Below are 19,443 nucleotides of genomic sequence, written 5' to 3'. Positions count from 1 at the left end.
ATGTGCTGTTGTTGGCTTTTGCCCGGCTTATGAACGCCCCCTTTTTCATGTGGATGTCACTATAATGTTTATAGTGAAGTTCAATTAAAACATGAGAGTTGACCTTACAAGTGTATTGTCATTGTGTTACCTGTTGTAAAATAGTGTAGGTGAACCTGTCTCAATTACCCCCCCCCTCTCTCTCTCTCTCTCTCTCTCTCGCTCTTTTTCGTACAAACAATCTCACAACCCAAACTCACGCTCTACGGAAGGAATCATAGGTCTATTCGGATGAGGATGTAAGCTATCCCAAGATTCCCAACCAATAAATATTGATCCTGTTTCTATTCATCCGTCCCTCAAATCAAGCAGTGATCAATCACTCCATAAATCCATGGATCTATATGCATGACCTCAGTGAATAATGGCAGACTGCGTATAAGCCCAAACCACACCAATGGGTCGCCATGCAACTCCTTGCAAGCAAATGGTTTGCGAGGAGTTGCATGGCGACCCTTTGGTGTGGGTTGGGCCAGACTGGTTCCCAACCTCTGGCCCAACCCACCACTCACAAAAAGGGCAGGTACTATACACTCCTGTATTTTAACTAAATAAACAAATAATAAAGGTTATTTATTATGGTGGTATAGAGCCAAATATTGTCTTAGGTGGTATTCAGTATAAAAAGGTTGGGCACCGGCCCAGGCCGTAGCGTAACGGTCTGGGCACCGGACTGGTAATCCAGTCGCAGTGTGCCGCGGGTTCGACTCCCGGACCCGACACGGCCTTTACTGCATGTCATCCCCCCATCTCTCTCCCGTTTCCTGTCAGCCTACTGTCTGTCCCTTCAAAAATCAATAAAAGGCGTAAGCCGCAAAAAAATATCAAAAAAAAAAAAAAAAAAAAAGGTTGGGCACCAATGGTTTGGGCCATTGAATTGAATCAGTTGAATCACTTGGGTCGACGTGCAACAGGACATTATCACACGGCTGGGACCAACGCTAAAATCCCGTCTCCGCCCTTTGGTGTGGTTTGGGTTCATGAATCCATGCAGGGATGTGCAGATAGTGTTAGAGAGGCAGGGGCTGAAATGCCCTTTGGACAAAGAAATAGCAAAAATAGCAGATCTACAAGCTCACAACGCGTCACGTTGCGACGCGTTGAGAGCTTTAGATCAGCTATTTTCGGGGCGCAACCCAGCACTCTTTTTTTTTTTTTTTTTTTTTTTTTAAGATATTTTTTTGCGGCTTACGCCTTTATTGATTTTCTAAGGGACAGACAGTAGGCTGACAGGAAACGGGAGAGAGATGGGGGGATGACATGCGGTAAAGGCCGTGTCGGGTCCGGGAGTCGAACCCGCGGTACACCGCGACTGGATCACCAGTCCGGTGCCCAGACCGTTACGCTACGGCCTGGGCCAACCCAGCACTCTTTAGCTAGTGGAGATGCGGTGTACCACATAGATTTCGAAGCAAATTAGTTCAACACAAAATGCTGCGTTCAAGTTCAAGAGACTTCGGAAAAAAGCGATTCTCCTGAATGCTGCCTTGCATTTTGCATTTCTTTCTTTCTTTACATAGTAAATGCTGCATTCATGGTCTGGAGAGGGCAGTTGTTTTACAGACGGGTAAAAGGATAGGGACTGAAGCTCCCTTTGAGGTCTATGTGTGCACGTGCCTGAATCCATGCATTGTGCAGAATGTGTTGCATGTGTCATCATAAATAATCAATTTCAATTTCAATGCACGCTCATGATCTCAAGTCAACGTCTTTTATTCGTCTGCATCTCACGTAAAAAACATCTTTCACAGAAATAAGTTGCTGTGGGTTTTACAGATGAAAAGTATTAACAAGAGCTTGTGACTAAATAGTAACTACTTTGGATACATTGGAAAGCAAATTTCCATTTCCTGAGAAGTTTATTTTTGGGCATACTTAGGTTTTCGCCCAACGGCGACGACGTAACAAAATGGAAATTTTGCAAGACAATCTTTTTATTAATAATCATTATCGTCGTTGTTGCGTATGTGATGGTGGCAGCTGGAGGCGTGGTCACTCTCAAAGTGAGGATGATGATGATGAAGGAGGAGGGCGTGGCCCTGTCAGAGCATGGCCCAGCCAGACCAGCCTTCACAGCACAGACGACATGTGAGTGCACACACACACACACACACACACACACACACACACACACACACACAGTTTGCACACTCATACACACATTCACACGCGCGCACAAATGAGCACACACACAGACTTATGTACGCACTTGCATGACACCCACACATGCACGTACGCACGCACGCACGCATGCAGTATGTTGGATTTTTTCCTGACCCCGTATGTACCGTGTACTTATCAGACAGCCATCGAGTGTCATAGGCATTTGGTAAAAAAAAAAGTGGGGGCACAACCTACCTTTTTTGTTAAACAGCAACTCGGGTTGGCTCCTCCATCTTTTCAGTCTGCTTCCTTCCTGCTGAGTGCGTCTATGTGTTTATTCCTACTAAAACAACACTGTTGACCATGGTTCCTGCCTTGTGTTTCCCCAGTTTGAAAGAGCGCCCAGCGTCTTCGGCCAGTCAGACCAGTGCAGTGGTCAACGAGCGTCTTCAGGAGCTGGTCAAGATGTTCAAGGAGCGAACGGAGAAAGCCAAGGAGAAGCTCATAGAGCTGGACAGCTCCGATGAGGACGACAGCGTCGACGCCTGTGAGTGACACATTGTCAGGAGTGGTCATCACCATGCCGGGGCCTGTGAGTGACACATTGTCAGGAGTGGTCATCACCATGCCGGGCCTGTGAGTGACACATTCAGGGGCGGCCTTAACCCATTCTGACCGGGCACCCATTTTGGTGTCGGCATCATGTTATGCTTTAGCTATTGAAAAATAGCAGATCTACAAGCTCGTATCGCGCCACCGAGTGGCGCGATACGAGCTTGTAGGTCTGCTATTTTTTGAAAAATCGAAGAACGACTGATATTTTTAGAATCTGATCTCAGGTCAGAATGGGTTCATCAGGACCAGTGTGTGTCCGGCGGAAACCTCGTATGAATCTGATCTCAGGTCAGAATGGGTTAAGGATCGGGAGGCCCCGTTCATGACGTCATAATTTTAATCATTCATAATTAAAAAAAAATTGTCAGTGTGTATTATCGGACTTCAAAGCATGAACAGCATACACAGCCAAGTAGAAAATACACAAAAGCAGCTTGCTTGATAAATTATTTTTTTACTTTAAGGTATAACTGGAAGGCAGCATTGGCTATACACAATGATGCAATCGCAACTGTCAGCGCTGCTAGTGCAGTGAGTGCACACACTGGGAAGTGGGAACAATTACAACCAAACAACACACTTATACTTATTACTACTACTACTATTTATTTTTTTCAGGGAGGCCCCTGGAGACTCGAGGCCCGTTTCAATTGAAACGATTGAAACATATATAAGGCCGACACTGGACACATTATTGTCAGGAGTGGTCATCACCATGCCGGGCTTGTGGTGGACATTTCTGACATACAAAACGTACAAAATAAGTGGACAACAATGTTACCAGAAATTCACAAAGAGCTAGACCTGAATAACCATATAACAGGTCGGTACTGTAACTCTGAGAGTGTACGAATGTAACCAGAAGGACCCATCGTAAGTGTCCATTTGGTTCCATTTGTACACGCAGAGTTAACCCATTCTGAACGGGCACCCATTTTGGTGTCAGCATCATGTCATGCTTTAGCTATTGAAAAATAGCAGATCTACAAGCTCATATCGCGCCACCGAGTGGCGCGATACGAGCTTGTAGGTCTGCTATTTTTGAAAAATCGAAGACACTTTTAGAATCTGATCTCAGGTCAGAATGGGTTAATAATGAAACTGTCAGGATGTAATAGACATTTTTAGAATCTGATCTCAGGTCAGAATGGGTTAATAATGAAACTGTCAGGATGTAATAGACATTTTTAGAATCTGATCTCAGGTCAGAATGGGTTAAAGATAGCCTGATGAAGGTCGAATAAGACCGAAAACGTTGCTGTTCCCTTAATAATATTTTTCGACTGAATGTGTGCGGGAGTTTTTCATTTTTCAGTATACTTTTGCTATTGAAAAGTAGCCGATTTACAAGCTCACAATGCTCACAATAGAGTAGTTGTACCGTATATTGCGCCACTGCTACTTCTACCTAAGTAAAAAGTACTTCTTCCAAAGTGGACACACTAGATTGGGCCTTGTATTCCGTGACCGACGATTGTCCTGTTTTGACCTCTCACCTTTTCTGTGACCTTCAGCTCCTCCTCAGGCACCGCCCCCTGGTCCCGGGGACCACAAGGAGGCCCAGGCAGGTGCGTCAAGAGGAGGAAGAGGAGGGGTACCGGATGAGGAGGAGGATGAGGAGGAGCAGTCTCGGTGCTCCCGCAAGGTGAAACCTCCTCGGTGCATACGAGCCCTTATGCACTACCGCTTCCCTGCCAGCATCGACCCTTTTACCAGTGAGAGCCCTGCCTGCCTGCATGCTCCCGTTTAAAGCCTGATAGTCTATTAACACCGCAGAGTGGAACGTTGTTTGTCCAAACCATGCGGAAATGTATTGTAATAATCTCTTTGCTTAAAGGGACACTTCACCCTTTTTGCAAAAAAAATATATGTTAATGACGTTTAGAAGCTTTAGATCACTTTCCTGGGGGTATTTATGTGTGTAATATGTGGTTTTAGTTATTTTAGATTGTAGCAGTGAGCCTGTTGTCTCTGATGTCATGGACACTGGTCTCACTACCTTCCTGGACTACAATTCCCATAATTCTTTGGTGCACTGCTCCTCCTTGTGGATAGGGGGAGAGCTGTCTTACTGAGACAACATGTAGTCCAGGAAGGAAGTGAGCCCAGTGTCCATGACATCAGAGACAACAGGCTCACTGCTACAATCTAAAATATCTAAAACCACATATTACACACATAAAGACCCCCAGGAAAGTGTTCTAAAGCTTCTAAACGTCATTAACATATATGTTTTTGCAAAAAGGGTGAAGTGTCCCTTTAAGTTGTCCATAAGGTGGCATACCCTGTTTCCTGTCCCGGTTGACTTTCCTGTATAGCTTGCCTTTATTTGACTGACTCAGCAGCAGATTTGCCAATCAAATCAAATGAAGACTTTTCTGTTTTGTGGCAGAGGACAAATCTACTGTGCTTTGAGGAGTTATCCTAGACATCTGCCATCCATCCGTTCGTCCATCCTTTGCTGGCATCTCTCTTTCTCTCCCCATCTCCATTCCTATCTTTCCATTCCTATCTTTCACCTCCATTGCCAGAGAACCATTTGGGGCAAACCAACAGCTACTGTATGTTGAATCTAAAAAAGAAAAATGTAAAAGGGAAAGTTTAAGTGATTGAGTCTGTCTGTGGGTTTTATAACATTACAATTTACAATGTAGGCATGTTTTAATCATTAACGCGCTATTGATTCATTAACACGCTTGGCAAAAAAAATCACCGCATGGGATCTGTTCATTTGACCATTTCCTGAAAAGTACAGGACATAGGTTTCCACCATGATATGCATGTTTTCTGGGCTCATCATTTCGCATATCCAGAAATGCGGAAAAAACGTATGTTTTCTCATACATCCCTCCATGTACAGTATCTCCCTGCAGATCTAAGCTATGTGCTGTTGGCTGTATTTCTGTCCCTTGCAGATCTAAGCTAGTAAGCTACAGTATGTGCTGTTGGCTGTATTTCTGTCCCTTGCAGATCAGATTATAAGGCTGTATTTCTGTCCCTTGCGGATCAGATAAGGCTGTATTTCTGTCCCTTGCGGATCAGATAAGGCTGTATTTCTGTCCCTTGCAGATCAGATAAGGCTGTATTTCTGTCCCTTGCGGATCAGATAAGGCTGTATTTCTGTCCCTTGCGGATCAGATAAGGCTGTATTTCTGTCCCTTGCAGATCAGATAAGGCTGTATTTCTGTCCCTTGCGGATCAGATAAGGCTGTATTTCTGTCCCTTGCGGATCAGATAAGGCTGTATTTCTGTCCCTTGCGGATCAGATAAGGCTGTATTTCTGTCCCTTGCAGATCAGATAAGGCTGTATTTCTGTCCCTTGCGGATCAGATAAGGCTGTATTTCTGTCCCTTGCGGATCAGATAAGGCTGTATTTCTGTCCCTTGCGGATCAGATAAGGCTGTATTTCTGTCCCTTGCAGATCAGATAAGGCTGTATTTCTGTCCCTTGCGGATCAGATAAGGCTGTATTTCTGTCCCTTGCGGATCAGATAAGGCTGTATTTCTGTCCCTTGCAGATCAGATAAGGCTGTATTTCTGTCCCTTGCGGATCAGATAAGGCTGTATTTCTGTCCCTTGCGGATCAGATAAGGCTGTATTTCTGTCCCTTGCGGATCAGATAAGGCTGTATTTCTGTCCCTTGCAGATCAGATAAGGCTGTATTTCTGTCCCTTGCGGATCAGATAAGGCTGTATTTCTGTCCCTTGCGGATCAGATAAGGCTGTATTTCTGTCCCTTGCAGATCAGATAAGGCTGTATTTCTGTCCCTTGCGGATCAGATAAGGCTGTATTTCTGTCCCTTGCAGATCAGATAAGGCTGTATTTCTGTCCCTTGCGGATCAGATAAGGCTGTATTTCTGTCCCTTGCAGATCAGATAAGGCTGTATTTCTGTCCCTTGCAGATCAGATAAGGCTGTATTTCTGTCCCTTGCGGATCAGATAAGGCTGTATTTCTGTCCCTTGCAGATCTAAGCTATGTGCTGTGGCTGCTGCTGGTGACTCTGGCGTGGAACTGGAACGTGTGGTTCATCCCGGTGCGCTGGGCCTTCCCCTACCAGACCCCAGACAACATCTACTATTGGCTGCTGACCGACTACCTCTGTGACCTGGTCTACATCCTGGACATCACCGTCTTCCAACCGCGCCTGCAGTTTGTACGAGGCGGAGACATCGTGGTGAGTGCATGCATGGCCACCAATGGTGGAAGGTAACCGGAGTACATTTTACTCAAGAACTACAGTACAATTCTGGGGTGATTTCACTTTACTCGACTATTTCCTTTTTTCAATATTCTATATACTTCTACTCCTTTACATATCAGAGGCAAATCTTGTACTTTTCCACTACAATTATTCAACAGATTTTGTAGCTTACTTTGCAGATTTTTCGATTTTTATTATGATTATTAACGCTGTTTTAGACTATGTTTATTCGAACATAGCCGTTCTACAAGCTCAGAATGCCTGACTTTATACAATCAGAAAATATTATTGAAGTGTTTAAAGTGGCATTGCAATGGAATGAACTTGACCCGAGATCTGCTACAATGTCATCTTTTAAAAGAAGGCTTAAAGAAGAAAACCACAATGTAATTTGTATTGTATAGGATTCCAGTGGGCCTTTTTCCCCACACAGCTGATTTTAACACAATGTTTTGTTTTTGTTACAGTGTGACAAAAAGGACATGAGAAAGAATTACATGAAAACGACACGTTTTAAGGTAAAGGAAATTAGTCTAGTCTAGTCTAGTCTAGTCAAGTCAGTCAGTCAGTCAGTCAGTCAGTCAGTCAGTCAGTCAGTCAGTCAGTCAGTCAGTCAGTCAGTCAGTCAGTCAGTCAGTCAGTCAGTCAGTCAGTCAGTCAGTCAGTCAGTCTGTCTGTCTGTCTGTCTGTCTTGTCTGTCTTGTCTGTCTGTCTGTCTGTCTGTCTGTCTGTCTGTCTGTCTGTCTGTCTGTCTGTCTGTCTGTCTGTCTGTCTGTCTGTCTGTCTGTCTGTCTGTCTGTCTGTCTGTCTGTCTGTCTGTCTGTCTGTCTGTCTGTCTGTCTGTCTGTCTGTCTGTCTGTCTGTCTTGTCCGTCTTGTCTGTCTGTCTGTCTGGTTGGTCTGATGGATCTGATGGATCTGGGTTTCAGATGGATGTGGCCAGCCTGGTTCCATTGGAGTTATTCTACTTCAAAACTGGCATCAATCCTCTTCTTCGTTTCCCAAGACTGCTAAAGGTGAGCCACTAGTACTGTCCCCTGACATTTGGCAATGTTGTTAGAGAAGAGTATGATAAGATGTGATAGGTTGATGGAGGATTCTTGCTAGTTATCAGCAACAATCTGCTTTTACGACAATATCAACTATAATTTGCTATAGCTCTTAGACAAATGTTTATCTCTGCTGTCATTAATGCGTCTTCAGATCAATTCCTTCTTTGAGTTCAATGAGCGCCTAGAAGCCATCCTGACCAAAGCCTACGTCTATAGGTGAGATGCTGCTTGTCATACTAGCTTCCTGTATACTAGCATGAGCACCATGTTATCCTTTTATGATGCACATCCTTCTTGTTGGAGTTTGTTCTCATAAGCTTTAGCCAAACTGCTGTTCCACAATAAGTAGGCTGTGCTGCAGACTAAAGCCCTGTTTTGACCTAATCTGATTTGTGGCCATTCACATTGTTTTTGTGCATTCTGAACAGCAAAAAAAAACAAATAAACACGAAAGCAGATTTTTGCTAATCAGATTTGGAATCAGCCTCCGGAGTGCATAAAATCAATCTGGATTGAAAATGTGATTTAGGCTGCGAGTCTGAACAGAGGCTCCAACAACTGTCCCATACTGTGTAAATGGTTCTCAAAGTGTCGTCCACGGACCTGCAGGGTTCGGACCCCTTACAGGTCTGTAACTCTGAGTGTACAAACGGAACCAAATGGCTCCATTTGTATCCTCCCAGAGTTATGGGGTTCCTTTTAAGAGCCACTGTCCTACTGTACTGTGTGTATATCCCATTCCTCTTCCCCCAGAGTGATCCGCACCACCACCTACCTTCTGTATTGTCTCCATATTAATGCCTGTCTGTTTTACTGGGGCTCCGCCTATGAAGGACTGGGCTCTACCAAGTGGGTCTATGATGGGAAGGGCAACAGGTTGGTGGAACACACACACAGTCATTTCAAGGGACACTTCACCCTTTTTTCTAAAAAAATATATTTTAATGTCGTTTAGAAGATTTAGAACACTTTCCTGGGGGGTCTTTATGTGGGTAATATGTGTTTTTTAGATATTTTAGTATTTCAAAGTGTCCATGATGTCATGTCTGGGCTCACTACACTTACTTCCTGGACTATGTCAAGGACTGTCTAAAGAGGACAAGAAGCGAAGACCGTAAGGGCGCCGCCATGTTGCTCACATGGTGCTCCATGGAAGGAAAGGAACATGCGCAGTTGAGACCAAGGAAGCTGAACCAAGCTGAACGAGGAAGTGATGGCTGCATAAAGCCCATTGCGCATGTTTCTTTCCTTCCATGGAGCACCATGTGAGCAACATGGCGGCGCCCTTACGGTCTCCGCGTCCCGTCCTCTTTAGACAGTCCTTGGACTATGTTGTCTCGGTAAGACAGCCCTCCCCTATGCACAAGGAAGAGCAGTGCACCAAAGCATTATGGGAATTATGGTCTCCCATTGCCAGACTGTTGCCAGACAGTCGCAATTTCTGGAAGTGGAGCCTCCTCCCCACTTCCGTTTCGCCTTTTGTCTTTACAGTCAAATTCATCCTAATATAAATAAAAAGCATAATAGCTTTCTGCAAAGCAGAAATGGAAATGAAAAAATAAGCTCTAAAAAATATTTAAAGATATATTTTCGTGAACAGAAATGGCAGCTTCCTTACTCAGATTTTGGGAGTTGTAGTTCCAGACTCTATATAGCATTCGGAGATTGTGGAATAGCTTGTCTGGCTATACGCGAGACTATGGGAATTATAGTCCAGGAAGGAAGTGAGCCCAGTACAGTGTCCATGACATCATGGACACTTTGAAATACTAAAATATCGAGTGTTTTTCTTGTCTCCCAAACATCATTAAAATAAGTTCTGATTTCAAAAGGGGTGAAGTGTCCTTTTAAGCTTGCCATTCCCAACCCATGTGGGTCGGGGCTGCGAGAGTATTGTACAGTGGGCCCCAAATAATTGGTGAAACTGTCAGGCACACGTGGAAAGGACTCAGGATACAGACACAAAGTCACAGAAACTGGTTTTTATTCCAAAAACTTCAAAACAGGCAAGGGGCAGGCAAAAAACAAAAACTGTAGAAGGCAAGGGTCAAAATCCAAGGCAGTCAGCGAGGGCAGAAGTACCGGCAAGGGCTTGGCAAAAATCGTGGTCTAGGAGAAGCAAAAACAGAGGTCAGACAAGGCTTGAATATGGCTTGGGTGCTTGGAAGGTCACAAGACAATCTGGCAGAGATTGCAGAGAGACTGAGTCTTAAATACTGTGGGCATGATTGCAGGGGATAGAATGCAGGTGGTTCAGACACACCCACACTCCCACTCAGACTGTGACAGAAACAAAGTAATGATATCTTTTTCCAGGGGGTAGACCCAAGCCCCCAGAAAGGCTGAGCAGCATTGACGCACTAAGACCTACTGTTCAGAGCAGGGACTGCAGGCGGGCCCGCGCATCTAGCACAAGGAAACCCTGTGCACCTGGCTTTAACATTGAGCACTTTTGGGCACCAAATCGGAAAAAAATGCGTTAGTAGAGCGTTCTTCCGGGTGCTTCAAAACGCCACTGAGCAACTTCCATTGAAATGAATAGCAGGGGGCGGGGTCTGTCCACCCATCCTTTGGGCCGCGTTCGGAAATAGCGCACTGAGCGCACTGTGCAATGCAAAATAATAGGCGAGTGTGCTCCGGTGCGGTATTTTATCCCATTCTGACCTGAGATCAGATTCATACGAGGTTTCCGCCGGACACACACTGGTCTGATTAACCCATTCTGACCTGAGATCAGATTCTAAAAATGTCAGTCGCTCTTCGATTTTTCAAAAATAGCAGACCTACAAGCTCGTATCGCGCCACTCGGTGGCGCGATATGAGCTTGTAGATCTGCTATTTTTAAATAGCTAAAGCATAACATGATGCTGCACCAAAATGGGTGCCCGGTCAGAATGGGTTATACTTTGGCTATTCAAAGATACCAGATCTAGCTTGTAGATGAGCTTGTAGATCTGCTATTTTAGATGAGTTTGTAGATGAGATTGTAGATCTGCTATTTTAGATGAGTTTGTAGATGAGCTTGTATTGATCTGTTATTGTTATTGAAAAATCACGAAAATGAGCATAAGCGCCTGTCACGGACAGGCGCAGAGCAAATTCTGCCAGGAAACTCAGTGCAGTTGCTGCTGGCCCTTTGATTGGTCCGCCTCAGCATCACGTTCCCATGATTCACTTCATCCAATCATACACTCATCCCATTTTCATACCGGCTATTTAAACTGGAAGTTTGCACTGCTCAATCTGCTTGCTTGTTCGCTGCTGCACACACTGATTCTGCTGCGCTGCTGCCTGCTTAAACTTTTGCTGCTCAACCTCCTCCACCCCAGCTACTATCTGTCGTTTTGGATCTGCTGTTAGGTACGGGGGATTTGGAGTACCTATGGTTGGGACTGATCCCAGTACCTAAAAGCAGATCCAATTCCACGTATATTGCTCATTCGTATTCAATAAATATATATTCCATCCATTCTTGAGTTGTCCGGACTGAACTTAAACTTAGAAAAATAAACTATAAAAATATGCTATATTTTTAAAGCGAACATTTTTAACTAAAATCTTTGCTCCTAGAGAAGTATGTATCTGGTGTGCTCATTGTCTGTACTGTAACCGGCAGCTACATTCGCTGCTACTACTTTGCGGTGAAGACCCTGATCACCATTGGAGGCCTGCCGGACCCCACCACCCTGTTTGAGATCGTCTTTCAGCTCATCAACTACTTTGTTGGAGTATTTGCCTTCTCCATCATGATTGGTCAGGTGAGGTTGACATTACCAATGTATTGCCATTCCATGCGAATGTGTTACTCACAGTCAGGTCCTGGTCATTGCCGAATCATTTCGAAAGACAACTTCTAAGGGGCAACGGTGGCACAGTTGGTAGTGCTGTCGCCTCGCAGCTAGAAGGTCCTGGGTTCGATTCCCGCTCGGGACACTGTGGGTGCTGGCGGCGTGTTTCCTCCTCCGCGTCATCAGTGCCCATACCCGAGGTGGGGTTGGCGAAAGGGCCTTTCTGTGTGGAGTTTGCATGTTCTCCCCGTGTCCCCTAGGGGTAGGTACCCTCACAAAAAACATGCAGTAATGTTGCAAACTCCCCCCTGTCAGGTCTAAAGGAGAAACTTGGACACTCAGGCATGAAGGAAGCATGTGTTCAAGTCCATTGCTCTCCCCATGTCCCCCATATATGGGGACTAGGTTGGCGGAGGGTGTGTAGAGCCCATTCGATAATTGACACAGGGGTGAAAAATGGGTTATACAGGTCTACCTGTCAGTTTGACCCGCGTCAACCGTGATGTTTTTACTAATTATTAGCCTGTTGATTTCAGATGCGTGACGTTGTGGGTGCGGCCACGTCAGCCCAGACCTACTACCGCACCTGTGTGGACAACACCATCAAATACATGGCCTCCTATAACATCCCCAAAGACGTCCAGAACCGCGTCAAGACCTGGTACAACTACACCTGGCAGTCGCAAGGCATGCTGGGTATGGACAAGTGTGTGTGTGTGTGTGTGTGTGTGTGTGTGTGTCTGTGATAACCCAGACATATTTATCTGTAAAAAGTACAGGCTGCAGTATGTCCAAAACTCAGCTGCCAGAGTTCTAACCTGCACCAAGCCTTGGCAGCACATCACCCCCACCCACAAACAACTGCACTGGCTTCCTGTCAAGTTCCGTATCAATTATAAACTCCTCCTTCTCACCTACAAATGTCAAAAAGCCCTGGCTCCACAGTACCTCTCAGGCCTCCTCCATAAACCTCCCGTGACACGGAACATGCGGTCCACAAACTTGGACCTCCTCTCTGTCCCCGAGGCAGTCAGGAGAACCTTTGGGGACAGAGCGTTCAGTGTGGCAGCCCCCCCCCCCCACCCTGTGGAAATCTCTTCGAATAGAGATTCGCCATGCTCCAACACTGGACTCTTATAAGGCTGCCTTGAAAATACATGTATTCTCTCAGGCTTATGGCATATAGTTTTTGATTGTTGTCGGTACATTTTGTAAAGCGTCCTTGGGTTCATGAAAGGCGCTATATAAATTCAAGCTATTATTATTATTATTATATTTACATATTTGACAGCTAATACACCGGATGTTGTTGTGGTTTATGAAGTGTCTGTATTAGAGATGGCCTGCACCTTTGACCATAGCCTAGAGAGGAAGCCTTTATGACCAAGGTCATTAAATACCAACCACTTCTAAATACCATCTCAGAGCTGGGCTAAATCAAATCAAACTTTATTTCTAGAGCACATTTACAAAGACCAAAAGGTCAACCGAAGTGTTGATCATAAAAACAACCATACAAAAGACTCTAAAAATGGGACCCAATGCCTCCCTGCTTGACACTCAGCATCAAGGGGTGGGTTGGGGGTAAGTCCCTGCGACATACTAGCGTCATGTCCAGGGGGTGTACTTGTACATCAAGCTGCCTCACGCTACAGAAACAGGAGATAGGCTCCTGCCCTATGGGCCTCATGGCTCGGCATGGCTACTTACTTACTTAAGGAGTGGGCAGACTTTATATGTACAGATGGGGCAGACAGTTCTAGTGGTTGGGGCCGGCCACTGAAAAAGCATGGTCGCCTCTGGATCTGTAATTGGTGTTGGGCACAGTCAGGAGCAGCTGGTCAGCTGACCTCAGGGCCCTGGCCTAGTGACATGCCTATTGACTATTGTACCATGAAAACACATGCCATGATTTAATATTTAATATTTGTGTCTTTGTATGCATCTCCTTTGTGTGCATGGACATAAATAAATGGTCTGTCTGTCTGTCTCTGTCCTCCAGACGAGCAGGAGTTGCTGACTCAGCTACCGGATAAGATGCGTCTGGACATCGCTATAGACGTCAACTACTCCATCGTCAGCAAAGTTCCTCTGTTTCAGGTATTTTAATTGGCTTATTCGCATACATGGGCAAGTTGGCAACTGGCGGCCCGGAGGCCCCCACCTTCACTTAATGCGGCCCGCAGGTTAATTTTGGAATACTGATACATTATTGATTTCAGCTGTTACCATTCCAAACATGCAAACATGACCCGCTTTAATTACTTCCGTTTACATTTGTAGCTAAATGATAATAGCAGCTTAATAGTAGGTCTATTTATGTCCAATGTATTTGTATTTAGTTCATTATTAAACTGGATTAAGGTTAGGATGTTGATATTCATTCATCAGCCAACACTCCCCACTCAGAGAGGACGTATAGGCCCAGGGCCTTAGTCCTACTCCCAGCCAACACTCCCCACTGACAGGTAGTTACCCTCCTGAGCTCATGCAATATGCAATGTGGCCCTCTGGAGTGAGTGTGAAAATATAGTGGCCCTCTGGAGTGAGTGTGAAAATGTAGTGGCCCTCTGGAGTGAGTGTGAAAATGTAGTGGCCCTCTGGAGTGAGTGTGAAAATGTAGTGGCCCTCTGGAGTGAGTGTGAAAATGTAGTGGCCCTCTGGAGTGAGTGTGAAAATGTAGTGGCCCTCTGGAGTGAGTGTGAAAATATAGTGGCCCACTCCATCGTCAAAGTTGCCCACCCCCGGCTTAGTGTCCAAAGTGTCCTTGACCTTGAGCAAGACGCGCATCTCTCACCCCATTTCCTACTTTCATCCTATCAATAAAGGCATAAAAAGCCAAAGAATATCTTTAAAGAAAACGTCATGCTGATATGAAACATGCTTAAGAAGGCAGTTCTTCTGACTGCAGTAGATCCTTTTCATTCATACGTGTGGTGTTTGGTTGACCTCCAGGGCTGTGACAGACAGATGATCTTTGACATGCTGAAGAGCCTGCGCTCTGTCGTCTACCTGCCAGGGGACTATGTCTGCAAAAAGGTAGTGATTACACAATGATTTACATCAGTGGTTCCCAATGTGGGGTTCGGGGACCCCCAGGGGTCCTTGAGGGAGTTCCAGGGGGTCCCCAGCTAAATGATAGTTTGGAACCAAGTGGACCCTTATGGGTCTGTAACTCTGAGAGTGTACAAATGACACGGGTGGAGAATCTCTGCTAGAGCCGTAAAACTCTTCTCTTATGGGGGTCCCTGGCATATATTTTCAAATGGGAGTCCGCGGGCTAATTCGTGTCAATTTGGGTTCGGTTTGGGAACCACTGATTTACAGCACATTTTCCAGTGTGAGGATAACATTATGTATTTTAACCCATTCTGACCTGAGATCAGATTCATACAAGGTTTCCGCCGGACACACACTGGTCTGATGAACCCATTCTGACCTGAGATCAGATTCTAAAAATGTCAGTCGTTCTTCGATTTTTTTCAAAAATAGCAGACCTACAAGCTCGTATGAGCTTGTAGATCTGCTATTTTTCAATAGCTAAAGCATAACATGATGCTGACACCAAAATGGGTGCCCGTTCAGAATGGGTTAACTAGGGCTGGCCAATATAGACAAAATCTAATATCACGATATATTTGACCGAATTCCTCTATATCGATACTGTGACCACAATCCCATTGTGTTTATTTGAAAGAATAGCGGAAATATAGATTTTTCGCTATTCGGCACTCTTATATGTTTTGTATAATCATTGTGCATGATTAGATCAATGGTGCATCTATGAGCTGTGTACATGCTGTGCTGTGCTGTTGGATTTTGCCTGCCGAATATACAGTATATGAATGGCTGCTTTTACTGCTACTGTATGTGGATGGAAGTTCAATAAAGACATGAGAGATGATGTCTTACATTGTGTAGTGTCGCTGTACAGTATGTGTTGCCAGTTGTAGAATAGTGTAGGTGATTGAACCTGTCAGTTTATGTATTTCTGTTTGTCTCAATTAAATCTCTCTCTCTCTCTCTCTCTCCAGGGGGAGGTGGGTAGGGAGATGTACATCATCAAAGCGGGGGAGGTCCAGGTGGTCGGTGGTCCGGACGGGAAGACAGTGTTTGTCACTCTCAGAGCGGGCTCTGTCTTCGGAGAAATCAGGTGAGCAGGTTTTACACACTCTCGAGTCTAGACCCCCATAACGCTGACAGTGTACAATTTGGAACCCCCACTCTCTCTACGGGTCTGGGCTGACCATTGCGCATGTTGTTAATGTTGATCATCTGTGATTGGCAGTTTGCTGGCAGTGGGCGGGGGTAACAGGCGTACAGCTAATGTGATCGCTCATGGCTTCGCGAACCTCTTCATCCTGGACAAGACAGACCTGAATGAGATCCTGGTGCACTACCCCGAGTCCCAGAAAGTGCTCCGCAAGAGGGCTAGGTGAGAAACGCACGCACGCACGCACTCACGCACGCACGCACTCACGCACGCACGCACGCACGCACGCACGCACGCACGCACGCACGTGTATGTAAGTGACAGATAAAGCCCTTCGTGATTCTACAGGAAGATGCTAAACAAGGGAAAGAAACCTGGGCCAAAACCAGAGGCTGACGAGCCCCCCGAGCAGGCCCAGGCGCTCCCTGCGCGGCCTGAGACCCCCAGGCTGCTCCGAGCGGCCCTGGAGCTCAGCCAGAGGTCCTCTGGACTGAGAGGAGCCATGGCCAAAGTCAGGGAGAGAACCAGCAGGTCCAGCATCTCACTACAGGTAAACGTCTACACACTGTACAACCTAAGGAATAAACGGATTCACTTAAAAGAAATCACACCCGTGTGAACTGAGTGGTGCAACTCCCCTCTCTCCCCCCCCCCCCTCTCTCTCTCTCTATCTCTCATTAGCAGGCAACAGTACGTGCAGCACTAATACTATCTCTCTCTCTCTCTGTTTCTGGCAACAGCGCCCCCTACTGGTACTCATTATACTGGCTCATTAACGTCACATAGGTGAACACGGACATTGCTGTTCCTTGGAGTGGTTGCACCACTCAAAAAGCTTCTAGGTTTGGAGTAGGCATCATTTAAGTTCTGGGGAGACAGAAAGGGAGGTCTCTCAGGCACTATACTTGAACTTCAGCCTGGTAGCCAATTCTATGGACTTTTAGTGTTTGCTTTAAGCCAGTAGTTCCCAACGTGGGGTCCGGGGGACCCCCAGGGGTCCTTGAGGGAGTTCCAGGGGGTCCCCCAGCTACAGGATAGTTAGGAACCAAATGGAACCTTATGTTTCTGTAACTCTGACGGCTAGCCCCTCCTATGCCCAGCTTCCCGCGTTTGTGTGAACGCAAACATTGTCTTGTGATTGGCGGATCACCCCGTAGTGATGATTTGATTGGCTGAGCAAAATACATTGAAGATAAAACCGAGGGCAGAAAAGTGAAGACGGAAAAAGTGATGACGCAAATTGTGATTGGTTGGCGTGATGATGTATGATGTAAGATGATAAGAGCGCCCCTCGCTTCACACGGTGTGATTTTTTGTTTTTTGAGGGGCGCTATCCCCTCCTATATACAGCTTTTGTCCCCACACGTCTCAATATTTGCCATTGACAATGAAAGGAGAAATTAGGTCAAATGTCCGCCAAATATAACGAAAATGTTGTCCCTCGTCTCAATATTTGCCATTTGCAATGAAAATATTGAGACGTCCACCGAATGTCCACCAAATATGACGTGAATGTGTGGCAACACGAACATTAAATGCCATTGACAATGAAGGGAAAATGTACGTCATATGTAGACGAGCAAATCGGCTATAACCCATCACATTAATTCAGTTGTTCATGAGATGATGTATAATGATAAGAGCGGCGCCCCTCACTTCACACGGTGTGATTTTTAGCTTTTTATATATCTTGTAGTGTTTATATTTATTGATTGTGTGATTGACTAATCAATCCCTGCAGCCCTCCATCTCGTCGCCAGTCACCAGCCCGGCACCTGACTCGCACCCCTCAGCCGCTTTGCGCAGCCCTCCCGTGATTCGCTCTGCGTCCGGTTGCCACGGCATGAGCGCCTCCGACGAGGACACGCCCCCCGTCAAGGAGGAAGAGGAGAAAGAGGGAGGGAAGAGGAAAGGGAAAAAGAAGTTGTGAACACGAGAGCAGTTGTCCACTGAAATGTGATTGGCAGCGGACTTTGAGTATAGCATTGCTGCGGACCGCCCTGGAACTCCCTCAAAGACTCCTAGAGGTCCCCGGGTCACACTTTGAGAACCTCTGTGCTGAGAGACAGACAGAGACAGACAGAGAGAGGGAGACATGATTATCAAACCATGATTATATTCTAACGTTTTCACGCTCCCTACCCATCCTGTCTCTCTATTCTACGCTCTGCTGTACTTTTAGGTGTAATCTACATCATCCACAAATTCAATCTGCAAAGAAAAGTAAACATTGTGCTTGTGTTTATATTCATAATATAATCTGCACTCTCTTTGTGGTATTTGTCACTATATATTTGTATATACAGTGAAATGCATTATCTGCATTTAACCCATAAGTTACTGGAACAGTGGGCACTACGGGGGCTGTGCCTCAGAGAGGGGGGGGGGGGCAGTTAGCCCATTCTGACCGGGCACCCATTTTGGTGTCAGCATCATGTTATGCTTTAGCTATTGAAAAATAGCAGATCTACAAGCTCATATCGCGCCACCGAGTGGCGCGATACGAGCTTGTAGGTCTGCTATTTTTGAAAAATCGAAGAGCGACTGACATTTTTAGAATCTGATCTCAGGTCAGAATGGGTTCATCAGACCAGTGTGTGTCCGGCGGAAACCTCGTATGAATCTGATCTCAGGTCAGAATGGGTTAAGGGTAAAGTGTCTTGCTCAGGGACACCTTGACACATTACTGAAACCTGGAATCAAACCTTTGGAGGCTTTGCAGGCTCTCTAACCCTTCATCTATGGCCGTCCATTTCAGAGAGAGAGTCCAAATTCAGACATTGATGCTTATCACATACTGTAGGATCACGGTGTGTGTGTGTGCATGTGCATGCTTTCACCCCAAGCCAATATATTTGTTTTCAATACATAATGTTTACCTGGGAGCAAACCTGTCACCCCCTTCATAAATGTAAAACTTGTTTTCAGTGCAGTTACTGTACTTTAAATGTACAGCTCAAATTGAATTCAGTGTCGCCTGGTGAAGAGTATACCTTTCGTGGCATAGCTACATAGCTACCCCATATAATAAACAATTTCGCCTTTGAATGTCTAAAGGTTTCACACGGTCACATGCTTTTGTTGTTGTTGTTGTTCATTACTATATGTTTACAGTTTCTTTGTAAACTTGAAGCTACATTTTGCCTTAAGTGTTTTGTCAGTAAATGTATGTACTGTAGCTTGAACTGTGATGAGTAGGCTACAGTTTCTATTTTCAAAATGGTTCCACCTGAAGCTATTGGCGTTCAGATTCTTATCATGACTATAGCTGGTTAAAGCCAGAGCCATAGAGTAAGACAGAGTTACGACATTGGGGGGGAAGAAAACAGTGGTTCATGTACTCGCGCGAGCCCATAGACTCCAATGCATTCCATAAACTTCTAGTCTATGTAGAAGAGCCTGGCCCCATGAAGTGAACAGAGTTGTCGTAACT

At 45.5% G+C, this 19,443-nt stretch overlaps 1 protein-coding gene across 1 annotated transcript; it reads left to right on the top strand.

The window, feature by feature from the left end:
* Positions 1-270: 270 nt before the first annotated feature.
* On the top strand, positions 271-17,940 carry LOC310858019 (cyclic nucleotide-gated channel beta-1-like; the record flags this gene model as incomplete). Its single annotated transcript, XM_083764066.1, has 17 exons — positions 271-278; positions 2,020-2,127; positions 2,532-2,689; positions 4,272-4,472; positions 6,723-6,931; positions 7,426-7,476; positions 7,887-7,973; positions 8,161-8,225; positions 8,763-8,885; positions 11,626-11,767; positions 12,334-12,493; positions 13,800-13,897; positions 14,753-14,836; positions 15,832-15,950; positions 16,086-16,232; positions 16,359-16,560; positions 17,752-17,940. 17 exons carry the CDS (start codon positions 271-273, stop codon positions 17,938-17,940), a joined length of 2,151 nt encoding a protein of 716 aa, XP_083620192.1.
* Positions 17,941-19,443: the final 1,503 nt, after the last annotated feature.

The sequence above is a fragment of the Protomyctophum parallelum genome (assembly GCF_964188405.1).
Source record: "Protomyctophum parallelum genome assembly, chromosome: 4".
NCBI lineage: Eukaryota > Metazoa > Chordata > Actinopteri > Myctophiformes > Myctophidae > Protomyctophum > Protomyctophum parallelum.
The sequence above is the reverse complement of the archived record's forward strand: the minus strand, read 5'-3'. Positions and strand labels throughout refer to the sequence as shown.